Source organism: Pyxicephalus adspersus, chromosome 10 (genome assembly GCF_032062135.1).
Source record: "Pyxicephalus adspersus chromosome 10, UCB_Pads_2.0, whole genome shotgun sequence".
NCBI classification, from domain to species: Eukaryota; Metazoa; Chordata; class Amphibia; order Anura; family Pyxicephalidae; genus Pyxicephalus; species Pyxicephalus adspersus.
The window spans coordinates 44118597-44133478 of NC_092867.1; the positions used below are offsets into that span (position 1 = coordinate 44118597).

Below are 14882 nucleotides of genomic sequence, written 5' to 3' on the forward strand. Positions count from 1 at the left end.
TTCTTACAATAAATTGCAGGGGAAATACATGCAATCCTAAATGTTAGCAAATGTTTTAAATAAAAGTAATTTATGTGCTGAACAAGTTCATGCATTAAAGGTATATTTTAAACAAATTTAAAGCAGAACAACAGCCAAAAATAACACCAGTAAAATCAAGAATAGTCTACTTGCAAATAAAGTAACAAAACCAGCTTTTATTATATTTTCTTTTATCCAGAGATTGCACCTGCAGTACTTTTTATATTGTTAGGTGTCCTCAGTCTGATGTCCAGTATCATTAAATGTACTTCCACTGATCCCTAGACCTTTACAGCCTAGGACTGGACAGTGAAAGGTGAAGCTGCAAAGGTCATCATTGCTTTCTGCTCCTATTAGCATGCTTCTTGTCAGCACATTAACTGATTGTCTTTTTGCTGCTTCTTTCTCTTAAAATGCAAGAGGCTAAAGTCAGTTTTTTATATAAATGATACATTTAATGAGCTATTAATGATTAAAGAGTCTGTAAATGTAACATATTACTAAAAACAAACCTTTTATTTCAATTACTAAAACATATACTTCTTAGAAACATAATTGGTAAATGAGGTCATGGCAATGTTTAACCATGATTTTATAAAATACTCTGACTAAAGAGTTCAAGATGTTGGTCAGTACTGTACTTATGGTCTCTCCCGACGTATTTCGCCCTAAACGGGCTTACTCAGGGTACTTAAGTACAGTATTTACCCACATCTTGGACTCTTAAGTGAGATTATTTTATAAAGTCATGGGTAAACATTGCCACGGCCTTGCCACTTTTTTCGCTTATGTAATATCTATCTGTAGACTTATTCTTAAAAACATTTGTTTCTCCAGCTCAACAGCTCTATGTCATGGCTTTCTTCTCAATAGACCATGTATTGATGGTGGCACATTTAGCGGAAACATCGCTTCATCGGACCATCTGTTTTTGCCAAATGGTATATCAAACTATTTTGTAGGACAAAACAAGCAAAATATTAACAAACACGCTCTTTTGGCAAAAAAAAAAATTTTTTTTTGAAAAATGTTGTAGTTGTTCTCCTTTACAATCTCCCAGGACCCACAATTTCAATTCAAGTCAATTATGCTTGTTTTTTAGCAGTTCCATTCTATGAATTGTTTGAAATGCTAAAACAGCACAAATGTCTTAATAAAACTCAGTTGTTTGATGGGCATAGTTGTGCGCCAACCCTCACTAGTGTGCTGTGCATTGTTGTGCGCCAAGGCGGAATCTCTATGTGCGCGTGAACTGTGTTCTATCTGTTGAAAAATGCACCAGCCAATTTTCCAGAGAAGGATCCTCATTCGGGTAAGTTTTTCTTTTTATGTGTATATTGTTTGGTTTGCTTCATGTGTACTAATGTATGTACATTCATGTAGGTATGTGTGCATTTATGTGTGTACATATACATATAAAAGGGAAATTAGAGGAAGACCTAGGCAAAGAATTTTTTTGGCAAATAATTTTATGGGGCATATTGCTTAACATGCTTTGAGTTGAAAAGATTGCCTATTTCTTCCTATGATTTCTGATGTCATGGGCTTGGCTCCAAGCAACATTCATGGGTGATATTGCTTCTGGTTCAAGGAGGAATCCGCCTTTATGTGCTTCTGCTACCAAGCTGAGTAAGATATATAGTGGGCAAGGTCTAAAATGCCATTCAAACCTGCAGAAATACCCTAAAGGCTGGAAAAGCAAGAAAATATGTTTGCCACAAAGTGTATTTGTCCCTGGAAGATTTAGATACTAGTACTGTTTGTTTTATGTAAACACCTAAATAATGCATACACTCCAGTATTTAATGAGACAAATTAACTTACGCAACAACAGAACATCTGTTAATTTCTAAGAGTGCCTGACCCTGCTTGTGAGCTTGGCAATCAATGTGGTTTGATGTTGTGCTTGGCAACCTGGGCCTCCTTCCATCACCATCAGGTGTGTTAGAATGAGTATGCAACTCAGCTGGACAACTAATTCACAACCAGTTTGGACAGCAAGTGGAATTGTGCTTGTATACAATAGTACTAAGATCAGGCAGAACAGCACAATGACAACAAACCTATAACGCAACTACAAGAAAACAGAGTAGTTGTGTTGGGGCAAATCAACATGAGTGCAAATGTCAGACTATTAAATAAAAAATAAAGAAATAAAAACCATGACAATTTATTTATAAAAGGAATATGTACATAATACATTCAAATACCAATATGTGACAATGTGAATTACATAACTCACCGAAATTTTGAACATATTTCGGTGAGGTATGTGGTAATTCGGTGAATTATAAGTAATTATTGAGTAATTCGGTGAATTATAGCCTACAATCTAAAATAAATTTCCATGCAAAAAATTTAACACTATTTGCATGAAAGCTCGGAAAGAATTAGAACACCCGGCGTTCGCGTACGTGTCCCTCGCCGATTCCTGATGATGTCAGTGCATGCGCCCGTCAACGGGGGACTGATTGTGTGTTTCAAACTTTTTTTATATTCATGATACCTACTAGACCCTTGTTTGGATATATTTCTGTAAGTTACAGGTCTACAATTTAAAAAAAAAAATTAATGAAAAACAGTGTACCGCTTTTGGTACAGAAATCCAGAAATCAGTGTAACGCCCAGGTGGTTAAGGATTCAAATTGACCTGTAATAGACTGTAGATGTGCACAGAACAGGGAGCAGGTGTGTGCTAATTAATTGCTATGACCTCACTATTGACAAAGCTTAACGGATCCTTCTGAATCACGCAGCTGAAGATTAATCACCTTAATTGGCGTATTCTCCACCCCATTGCTCATTTATCAAACAGGAATGCGGCTGGGAAGTGAAGGCGAGTGTACTAGCACTCGGCTCCCACTCCGGCTCGCGGAAATACGCCTCGTATATTGGCGTGTATTTTCGCACAGCAAGCTTGCTTTATAAATAAGGGCCCTTGCCTCAGGTCCAGCATTGCAGCCTCTGCAAGGCTTTCCTTTAATTTGAATATTTCCTTTAATTTTAATGATTACTGAATAATTTACGTTAATATTGTTGTCTGTCCTCATTGGTGAGAATCACTCCTCTTTTTGTCCTGATGACTAATATTACCAAAACAGAGAGATTGTGAGAGATTTCTCACAAGTATAACTCTTCTTGGAACATCTATCAATTATCTTGAATTTTAAATCTTTCTTTTAATCCTTGTTTTATTTCTGGTATGGGAAGTAAAGGGAAATTTCTCCAACTACACAAAGACCATAAAATAAAACTATGCAAAATGAGACAAGTGTTTATTTGCTATTGTATTATTCCTTCTAAAAAAATTCAGGTTTAAAAAGACAGTTAACAAGTCTTGTTAACTGTGACTACTACTGCTGGCTTCTAAACTTAGCTACTTGGATGAGTGGAAAGTCATCTCCTACGTAATGAAACAAGTTATGTTGAGTGTGACTAATTACCAGAAGTACCCTAACCTGAATACACAAGACCTTCTCAAACATTTGGATGGTATGCTACAAGGGATATGTATATTATCAAGAACACAGTTATGTAAGCCCACTTATAAATTGGATAGATATTTTTTTTGAAAAAAAAGGATTTGAGAATTACAAGTATATATATTTTCTTATACTTCCCGCATAAGCTTTATTGCATTCTCACAAAGAACAAAGCACAGTACGACACATAATATTTGGTATTGCATAATTTAATTGGAAACAGTTTGTGTAACAAGAACATAATTTAACAACCCTTAAGTGTCATTGTACAACTTCAGGTATTAAAAGACAAAACTAATTACTGTTTCCATAGATGTGATCACTGCATAGAAGGACTTTGCAGGGATAAGACAAGGGTCTTTGTTTGGCCATATACTGAAGGATGATAGGGGGGAGACTAAATTCCAACACCGGTAGCTTTGACTAATGTCTCATACGGCCAATGCATAAGGCTAAATCTCATTTTCCTTAAATGATTTGGTCAATATAATAAAAAAAACTGTGATTCATGGTTTTCAAATACATTTGCTGAATTACACCATGTGGTATTTATTTAAATAAAAAATGACATGCTCATCATTGCAGAAAGCCAACCATATAAACAGAAAATAACATTGGTGGGGATTTCATGTACAGCAATAGTGTATATATTGTCCCCCTTCAAGGAAGTCATGTTTATCTTTATTAGGCAACTTAGAACTTCATTTTTTATGTGCAGACTTAACTGGAAAGATTTTTTTAATCACTGAATTTAAAACAAATGTATACTGTAAAATATATATTATTTTAATTAAAATGGTGTCAATCTGTAAGTTTCAACATTATAATCAAAATTTAAAACTCGCAAACTGTGAGCCGTTTCTGGTTACACGCCTTGTCATTCCATGTTCCATCAGTGTACATTTCAACACAATTTTCCTTTCCTTTTCCACTTGGTTCACTTTTTCTCCAGTGGGTGTAGTTTAAATGATATCCATCCAAATAATGGAACTCCCCAGGAGTTGGCCCCTCCTGTATTCCCAGATATGCATATCGGTTGTATTCTTTGAGAATATTTAGGATAGCATTGTTTTCAGCTTCATCCATGGGAGTAGCAATTTTTCCACCGATATCTGTACAGGTGGTTTTGGAAGTTTCAAAATCAACCTCTTTTCCATTGGTAGCTAAAATTTTGTTTCCCACTTCTTGTATTTTACCTTGCAGAAGGAGAACTGAAAAAATAATGGTTAATAAAAGATGGTGTTTTATACAAATATTCTGGGAAACTGATTGTAAAATTTGTATTCAACAAAATTTGATAAAGTTTATACAGTATTTTGTTTAATTATTAATACTATAACTTATTCTAAAAATGTGTGGATCGCATTCTGGTCGCCTGACCCAAAGGTCCGTAATACAGGCAGAAGATTTTTGTTGCCTAGGATCATTGGAGCTAGGAAGATATTCTAGCATTGGTACAACTCCCCCATGACATTGTTTAGATATCCACCCTGTCCTATCAAGCCCCAAGCGCTATTGTTGAAAACTGCTATTGTTTTCTATGACGAAGAAAGAAGTAGAGGGTTTTCTCCTGCCCATCCCTTCCCCTCTCCATAGAACAGAACAGTAATGTCTGTGCAGCATTTAATCAAAAAAAATGTCCCCAATCCTGTGGAGGTAATGTTATGATGTGTTTTAAAATGTTTATATAATTATGTTCTGTACAGAATAAATACAATACAGTAAAAGTTCTTTTTTTCGTCGAAGGAACACAAAAAAACGTTATTCATACAAAATGCTGTTCTACTATTACTTTTACATTTTTACAATACTTTTATTTTTTTCTTTTCTTTTGGATATGTTCTTTAAAATATTTATTTGTGATATATACCTCCTTCCAGTCTGGTGATACGTTTGTTTATATCTTGAAGATGAGAAATGAGTTCGGGATCCATTGATGCAGGGAATCCTGTCAATAATATTAACATATATCATTATAAAAATGTGCACACAATGCATATCATTTTTGCCATTCTACAAAGCTATTTGACCTCACATGTACTTGCCATTAGTATTTATCTCTGAACATCAACTCAAGAGCAACTCTACCACCTACTTACTACTTCATAGATACACCTGGGTTGTCCTACACATCAGAGCCTAATATACACTGGCCTTTTGTTTGTCAGTGCTATTGCACTGGTATGGGACTGGCATTGTTAGAATGTATTTTAACTTTTTGACTAAATCTAAATGACTATAAACTATATCTGCATGACATTTACATGTAAAAGCCTCAAGACCTCTGTTGGATGGTCCCATCGTGGGCAAGATGTCAACAGCCCCAATGGAATTGGTGCTGTAACTGAAATATGTGACACTTTATGGTATTTTCATTGGTTTGTCTCCCATATCTAAATAAAAGGTCAATTACAGAGGTAAGGGAGGGGTAATTGGTCTGGGCCATCACAATCTCTATATGGGAGCTCTCAGAAGGCAGGCATCTTTGCAGTTAGGTTTCTCATAGTATGACTATTTGTTTTTTTATCTGTTTTTATCTGTTTGGCTACAACTTTACCAAAACAAAAAATGCCACAATAACCAGTAAATATAAAAGTAGAAATAAATGGTGACCATAAGGAGACCAATTTAATAACATCAGGTGAACCTGATCTATGCATAGCCTCAGATATAGACAATGCCAGCGAATGAGGAAAGGGGCAAAAGGAGGCTTTTTAAAGTGGCACACGAGGTATTTAAAAAATTAAATTGTCAATTTTAATATACTACAAAAAACTCTAAAAAGCTCATTCTAAGAACAAATCATGTGTCATATAACAGATATGAAACGATTTGTTACAATAATACTAGGTAAACCTTGAAAATCCAAGTAAACCAATTATAATGATTAGTTTTGTGGTCATGGATCTCCTTTCCCGGCGTGATTCACCCCATAGGGCTTCCTCAGGGGATTTGGAGGATACAAAAGCAATATATTAGACTTGATTTCTTAGTGAATGAGATTTCTTAAAAACAACCGTAGAAAGAAACATTTTTTGTGTTTGCTCAGCCACCATGGATTATTGTCACACTGATATAGGCTTCCTCAATTCGCAAGAGAGTGGATGTAACTTTTAAACAGTTTTTTAAAGCATGTCCCACTCAGCTTTTTCTTACTTGAGGAAGACTGTAAGTTCTTTATGTGTACTACATCCAAAGGTCAGGTGAAAAACACTGTAACCAATGTTTAGATTGCAGATAGATGGATAAGAAGGATGCGTCCCAGCAGCAGCAAAACAAATCAAAGGGAAATAAAAACAGCAAATATAGAACATTTTTACACTGCTGTATAACAGTAATGTATGTTTTCAATAATTTACCTCGAGGACCCATATCTCCTTTTTCGCCCTTTAATCCTTGTAGACCAGGTTGTCCCATTGGTCCTGGAAGGCCATCTCTTCCTGGTGGTCCTTGATTTCCACCTGGAGGACCCATTGGCCCTGAGATACAAAATTAATAGCTTTATTATAGAGGTTGTATTTTACATGCTGTTTACCAAAACGTAGGTCATTTTGCAATGGTTTTTTGCTCAAAGAATATTTACACCTGAAAGCAAAAATGCAAATCTTGGAGATTACAGTCCTTAAGGTGAGTTGGTTGTATTTTTCACTTTTTTATTCACCTAGAACACCCTTCCTGATCCTGGATGACCTCATTTTCTTCTCCAAAATATCTATTAAATGAGCCACCCAGGCTGAGATTTAAATTTACCTGCCCTATTTTATCTCCATTACATAAGGTCCGATGGAAATAGTAGTTTGCACAAGCAAAATCGCTCACAGTCAGTGATAAATTTGCTGCATTTCTTGCAAGGTCAGAATTAATTTGATGTACGTTTTACATATGTTCTTAAGCTGAAAAAAGTGAACAGATGCAGCCATCACACCTAAGTACTGGAAAACCATAGGAAAAAGGTAACAATGGTTTGGTTTAGGACTAAATACAGTAACCATATGAACCTAGCTTGGGTGATTACTTCTGGTTAAAATGCAAATGATATCTAAATACAGCTCATATATCATAATCTGAAAGTGCTTGGTTTTGGAGGTAATACATAATACCTCACCCAAAAAAGTCACCCATTCTAAAATTTTGTTGGCCCGACTTCAGCATTGATTATGACACGCATTCGCCATGGAATAATTTTGTTAAGCTTATGCAATGTCACAATGTCTGTCAAGAATTGTATTAATTCCTAGCCATGATCTAAAAATAATGATAGGAGAATTGGACCTATTCCAGCATCTCCCAAAAAATCTCAGTAGTATTAGTTAGGCTCTGGACTGTGGTGACCGATTTATGTGTGAAAATTATCCCATGCTCTTCAAAGCATTCTTACCATCTGAGCCAGAAGAATCCTGGTAATGTCATCTTGGGATTTACCCCTGCCATCAGTTTTTTCAGGTTGTCTGCTGACCTAATTTTTGCAACATAATACTGCTGAACTTAGACCTTACCAACTGAACCCACCCCACATCATAACACTTCCCCCACAAGCTTAGGGAAATTTTTAGCAAGGCAGTGAAGGTGTAATACACCTAATGAGGTTATTCAGCCACCCTTTTCTAAACATCTCAACATTTAAATAATATATATAGAAAGAAATACCAAATATCACAGAAAAAGTGGAAAACAGCTACAAGTGACGACTGCAGGAAATGCTTTGCAATTATATCTTTGTAAAAGGCATTTTATTTAATTATCTAACTTGGGTTATGGGATTTTTTTGTATAAATTGTTACTGTAACTAAGACCTGCACTATAAGCCTAAATAGGTGGTTTTTCCCGTGGCCAGAACTTTTAAATACTAAAGTAACATATGAATGAAAAGTAAAACCTCAGCATTGAGGCTGAAGGACCTTATTCTGAGATTTTAGGCATTAACTTTGAGCCCACAAAATTTATTTACAAATTTGTAGCTATGTGTTGTCTACAAACTACATTACATTTACATGACACTAAAGAAACCCTTATTTCTGTACAGGACATACATTGCTAGACCTTGTACAGTATTATGAATAAATACACGGACACTCGTGTTTATGGAAGTATACCTACATTTTTTTTATGATTAACTGCCAATCCATACATTGACTTGTCAAATAGGAACATGTTGTCCTTATTTTTCCAAGTGTAAATCATTACCAATTGATTACCAATGTAAAGAAGAGATAAATGCCACAAAATAATATAAATGTCCATACCTGGTATTCCAGGTTCTCCTCTTATTCCATCTCTTCCATCCCTTCCTGGAAGACCATTCTGTCCTGGGGTTCCGGGAATTCCAGGTGCTCCTGCACATTTATCAGATCCAGGAGCTTGGCACACTACTAAAGTAGCTGCAGCAAAAAGACTGAAAATCTCCCAGAGGGAAACCATTTTGGAAACCTGCATAAAAAAATACATTGATATATGAAAAAAATGGAAAACCCAGTAATGTTTTAGGAAAACTGTTAAAAGTATATTTACTTATGTTTTCATTCTTTTAATTATTTGTGCTTAAATCCTAAATATCTTGCTATTTTTATTTTTTATACTGCAAAAAAGTTTATCTGTTTGCAATGTAAGCTTAATATTGTTTTACCTATATCATTTTTATTGCTTTATAAGATTTGCTATATAGTGTTGTTTACCATACCAACATACAACAGATAACACACACACAAAAAAAAGAATTAATATTAAACACAAATAAGTACAAAGTGTACTTATTTTCTAGTACAATTTATCTTATAAACCACAGATGAAATAAAACCCCAAATTAAAATAGTCATGATTTAATAGTAACATCCGAAATGGTTATATATTGTACCTGACTAAATTTTAAATAACACATAATATATTGATTTATACCTAAAAAAATAATTTTTTAAAATACGTACCTGGGTAAGATGAACAATGCTTAGCTTTAAAGATGATATCTTTTTCGCATGAGAACCTCATCATGGATAAGTTGTCTTTTTATTAGCGCCTTATCAGTGATATCTTTGGCAACACCCTTTTGTAAGTGTCTTTGAGGGCCCTGACAAATATTATTATAAAAAAACAGTTTTACGTAAAAAATTCCCCAGAAATTCAAGTGGTGAACTAGATTATCAGTTAATCAAATATGTGTTTAAAAAATGTGAACAAGCTGTATAATCCATTGCCAAAATGTGTCATGAATTAGTGGCAGGTCTACATTTTCTCTAATAGATTGGTATTTTAGGTTCAATTCCTTGGTAATAATCAAAGCAGTGATCGGTATGTTATCATAGTAAGAGATGATACCTTTTAAAAGCATATGAAGATAACATCATGAAAAGTTGTTCTTTAATAGTTGCCTTATCAGTCCCTTCTTTGACAACATGATTCTATATATTCCTGTGAAGAAGTGTGTACACCCCTTGAAATTTGTGGTTTTTCTTTCTGTCTACTGAAAAATGAAAAAAAAAATGACAGAAAAACTATAGTATCAAAAGCTAAAATATTACAATAACAATTTGTTACATAAAAAAGTATATACAGTCCTAAATGTACCACCACTTTATCCTTTATATTTAGAACAAGATATTTAGGATTAGCTTTCAATGAACCTTTGAAATATGCAAATGGAAGCCTATTGTCTTATAGAGTTTTATCTTAGGCACTTATGTCCCCGGCAGTGCATTAAAATGTCAATGGTATAGCAGAATTTTTTGTAAAGGCATTATATTTAAATCAGCACCCAGTCTCAAAGTCTGTCTCAGGTCTCAGCAGCTGTTTGCATTGTAACCAGCTGCTGTCACCACTAAATAAGATTTGGGGCTTACCAGTCTTCTACAGACCAACATGATAATGATCTCTAGCACTACCTAATCTAAAAAAGTAATAGCTGAAAAATGGAAGGTTATGTACTGGCTTCTGAGATCTTGTAGTTACTTATTTCACTTTATATTGCAAGTATATCACCTTAATCTGTGCCGTTTAAATGAGTAATGTTTGTCAATTTCAATATGATATTTCTTTGGGGTGTGCTTACTTCTTTATATGGCTGAAAGAGACATACACTGCCTAGCTAAAAAAAAAAGTCAGACTAAAATTTGCAATATGACAACACTTATTTCTGTTAATTTTTTTTTTTTGTATTGATCTCTTGTATTGATGATGGGAGAGTCGGACCACTCATGAAATCTTCTCCAGCACCTCACAAAAATTCACAATGGAGTTCAGGTCTTGACTCTGTGATAGCCAATCCATGTGTGAAAATGATGATGCTCTTCAATGCTCTTTTACAATTTAGGCCTGAAAAATCCTTACATTGTATTTTTGGAAAATGCTCGTTCCATTAGGGAAGAAAAAAATCTATTGATAGAAAAACCTGGTCATTCACTATATTCAGAAACTGAATTTTAAGGCATGTAATGTTGAATCAATTGAAGCCGCCCAGATCATAATATTGCACCTACAGACATGGGAATTGTTTTTGGACAGGCAGTGTATTTATAAAGCAACAAATCTGACATTTTCCAAACATTTACAGCAGAGAAATCCTTCTTGTACATGTGTTTGAAAGTACAAAGACGCATTCAGTACCAGCAAATGTTTGAATGAAGCCACATCTGCTGCTTTATAAATATGCCCTTAGTGTCCTGTATTGGCCTGACAGATATTTTTTTTCAATAAAATGTAAGAGGTTCAAGTGGTTTACTAAAGCACAACAGTTAATGAAATATTTATTTTGAAAAAATGTGAACAAGCAAAACAATCTATTATCAAAAGTGATTTATAGTGAAATAGTTACATTTTCTGTAATGTGTTCATATTTTGCATTTAGTTTAAACATTTCTCACTATGTTTTATCATGCTTTTAAAGTGAAAGATCAGTCAAGACTTTTGTTCTGGTTTTGATGAGTGTGAGGAAGGATTTTTTTATTATAATTATTATTATTAATATTACTTTCTGTTTTCCTGTTTTGGGGCTACAGGTGACAGGTGACAAAACCAAAATATTCAAGTTAGTCCCCATACTGAAGATGATGGCACTCTCACAATCAGGACACATATTCTGCTGACAACTCTCAACACAGGTTGAGAGTTTTAAAATACGTGTCCTAAAACCTAAGATTTAGGATAACACTTAGGAGATTATGGGGGTATCACAATTTTATATTTTTTATGTTTACATGTATTAATTGGAAAAAGGATACAAAAAGCAGACCAGTCTATAAAATTGTATTACAAACACAAAGATAATTAATGAGCCTACCAGCATTAAATTATAGATTTATCATGCAGTAATGAGAGATCAAGTCAATTTATAAGTAAACATAAATTATATATAATACACAAATGTTTCCTTAAAGGTCATACAAATAACTATGAAATTGGGCTTCTTCATTTCTGCGGGAGGATTAGTGAGATAAGTGTGATCCCAAGAAAAATTACTTAAACGTTTTTAGCAGTGGTACTAACTCATCCCCATGTTCCAGGAGATGTCCCTTAAAGTAAACTTTTTTACTTTTAATATGTCCTCAATCTTTCAATTGTAATGGCACCCACCATTACCTTTTTGTGAGTGCAAGGCAAGGGGGAATCACAGCACCCTGCAATCAGTGTAATAATATCAATGACATTTTCTGTATAAATAAGTTGGACTCTAACTAAACTATTTATTTAAACACAAATAAAATGTTACTATTTAGTAGAAATAAATGAGCAACAATTAGGATTTGAAAAATAAATATTTTAATGTTTGACATACTTTGGAAGAAGAATGTTTTTCCCAATAGGGCAACCAAGAAGAAAATGTGAATGTACTTTTAGTTTTTTCTTTTTTTTAGTTAGGAAAGAGTTACCATATCATAATAGTACAACAAACATTCAGTCTTATCACTTCTTACTGCAAGTGATGCAATGTCAAAAGACTTGGTGTCCTAAGATTTTTGAAACTCTCTAAATATTTTTTACATTTCTAATGTTTTCCAATCTATTGATATCCTCTCCAGAACAGAGTCTGTTTGTTCGGGACTTAGTGGCGTAATTGCAACATTTATTTCAGAAAACCTCTTTAAAACACTTGTTCAGTCAAGTAAATGTTCATTGAGGAAGGTAAATACATTACAAAATTCTGCAAACGTGCGTTGAACAAGCATTACAAAAAAACCTGACCCTCAGCTAAAATTGCAGAGAACAACTTGTGTATTTGCTGTTACTTTTATACTTATAATACATATTGAAGTTTGTTCTAGTTTTTTGCAGCCCATCACAACACAATACCTAAGTGAACTGCTTTCCATTTTCTTGGAAATAGTTGCAGAGGACAGATATGTGGTATTTATCTTACAGTGTAACTGTAGGCAATTATGAAAGGCCTCTATTTAAACAACTGGCTCTAGTTTTTGAAACAATGACCTCAATAATAACCTCATGGAAAACTAATAAAACATGAAAATTAAGAAAAATTAAACTAGATATGCCTACGTATACAAAATTACATTTTTGAAATACCTAATGTCAATATATTCTATATTCAGAATCATTACAGAACTAATCACAAAGAAATCATTGAAAAACTCAGTTTGTATGATGATGATGTTGATGATCATGTTGATGTTGATGTTGATGATTATGTTGATGATCAGGACAATCACATTGAAGGCTCCAGCAGTAGTCGGCCATCATGTGTCTATCCTATCTGTCCTGATACCTTTCTTCCATCACCTTTATATCTTGATGGAACCTCTCCCCGTGTTCCCCACTGAAATCACCAAGGTTTTCTGAAAATTTTTTAAAGTTTAAGAGCAAGTTTTGTACCAGTTCTTCATAATTTTGTGCTTTATGGTTACCCAACAAGTTCCTGACAACCATGACATAGCTGTGCCAGGCAGAAGCTTCAGTATCAGTCATGTAACTTGTGACATTTGAATCATTTATCAATTTCGAATCTGGAGTCCATCAAAGATTCCTGCTTTTAATTTTTCAGTACTCAATCCAGGGAAGAATCTACAAATGTATTTGAAGCAATCACTGCCCTTGTTCAGAGCTCTAACAAGTTACTTAATAATTCTAATTCTAATAAGTCTAATTATAATTATAATTCTTAGACACAACTCACATAAATATGTCCAATATATAATAAATTTAAGCAACTTATAAATTTAAGTAAAAAAAACACAAAAATCTTTTAAAACAAGGGTGCATAAAAATACTAAACACTGTAATATAACTATACAGTAGCATATATAATATATATATAATTTAATATATATAGTATATAAAGATTTCTTTGTAATAGATTCGATACAGTTATTTTGTATTGAATCTAATACAAAAATATTTGAATTTCCCTCCCCACCTCCCGCACACAACGACGCATGCACCGACGTCACCCGGAAACCCTGGTCACTGCACTTGCCAGCTGAAGATTAAAGGAAAAGGACGCGGCCCAAGGAGGAGATCTGATGGAGGATGCTGATAAAACAAAATTAAGAGTGTTTTTTTATGTTTTTAGACGAGTGTGGCCGGGAATACCGCCAGGGGGGTTAATCACAATTTTATATGTAGTGGAGGGTGAATGATTTTTTCTTTGTCAACCATCAGCTTGTTATTGATCTTTGCTCCACCTTTTTTCATGTTTTCCCTTGGAGGCCATGTCACTTATTTCCAGTGATCTTGCTTTGCTTTACTATCCCACAAGCAGATGAGACATGGGTACTTTGTGTATCCACTTTGCTGTCCAAGTAGTAAGTTCACCATTTATAAATCAACATATATTACCCATTGGTGTTCATGATAGCAAAGTTTTTGTAAGACCATTTTGATGTTTCATATACTTAAATTTTGTTGAGTGACCAATTGGAATTGATGCATAGCAGTTGCCATTATGCAGTAAAACAGATTTCAAACTTCGAACTGTCTATGAAAAGCCGCCAGACTTCTGCACGATATTCTGGTACTCCCATATGGCCTAGTAGTTCAGGGATGTTACAACAGTACACAAAGGCCCTGATTTATCAATGGAATGCGTGTATGCTTGACGCGCGTACGTATGCGCCGATCAGCAAAAACAGCAAGTCGGGCCCGAGTTCTAGTGAACTCGCCTGCCGGTTTCCTGTAAAAATGAGCAAAGATCTCGAATACGTCAATTAAAGCTATTAATTTTTAGCTGCGCGATTCAGGAGGAGATGGTAAACTCAATGGTGAGGTGATAGCAATTGATTAGCGCACACCTGTGCCCTGTTCTGTGTGCATCTGCAGTGGATTTTACAGGTCAGTTTAAATCCTTATTGCTTGATGTTTTTTCTCATTTTTTCCACAAGTATTGAGTACAAATGTCTGCATGGTTTCCACTCCAAACTGCTACTTGACCCCCCTTGTTGC

General features: G+C 34.5%; 1 protein-coding gene across 1 annotated transcript in view; it reads right to left on the reverse strand.

Annotated features, from left to right (window-relative positions):
* Positions 1-3696: 3696 nt before the first annotated feature.
* Positions 3697-14882, reverse strand: part of LOC140338857 (uncharacterized) — a 30230-nt gene continuing 19044 nt past the window's right edge. Inside the window, exons 12-15 of the mRNA XM_072423178.1 lie at positions 8747-8930; positions 6863-6982; positions 5374-5451; positions 3697-4714 (exon numbers count right to left, since the gene is read on the reverse strand). Of these exons, the coding sequence (XP_072279279.1) occupies positions 4338-4714; positions 5374-5451; positions 6863-6982; positions 8747-8930 (759 nt within the window). The 3' untranslated portion in view covers positions 3697-4337. The remainder of the gene's footprint in view (positions 4715-5373; positions 5452-6862; positions 6983-8746; positions 8931-14882) is intronic.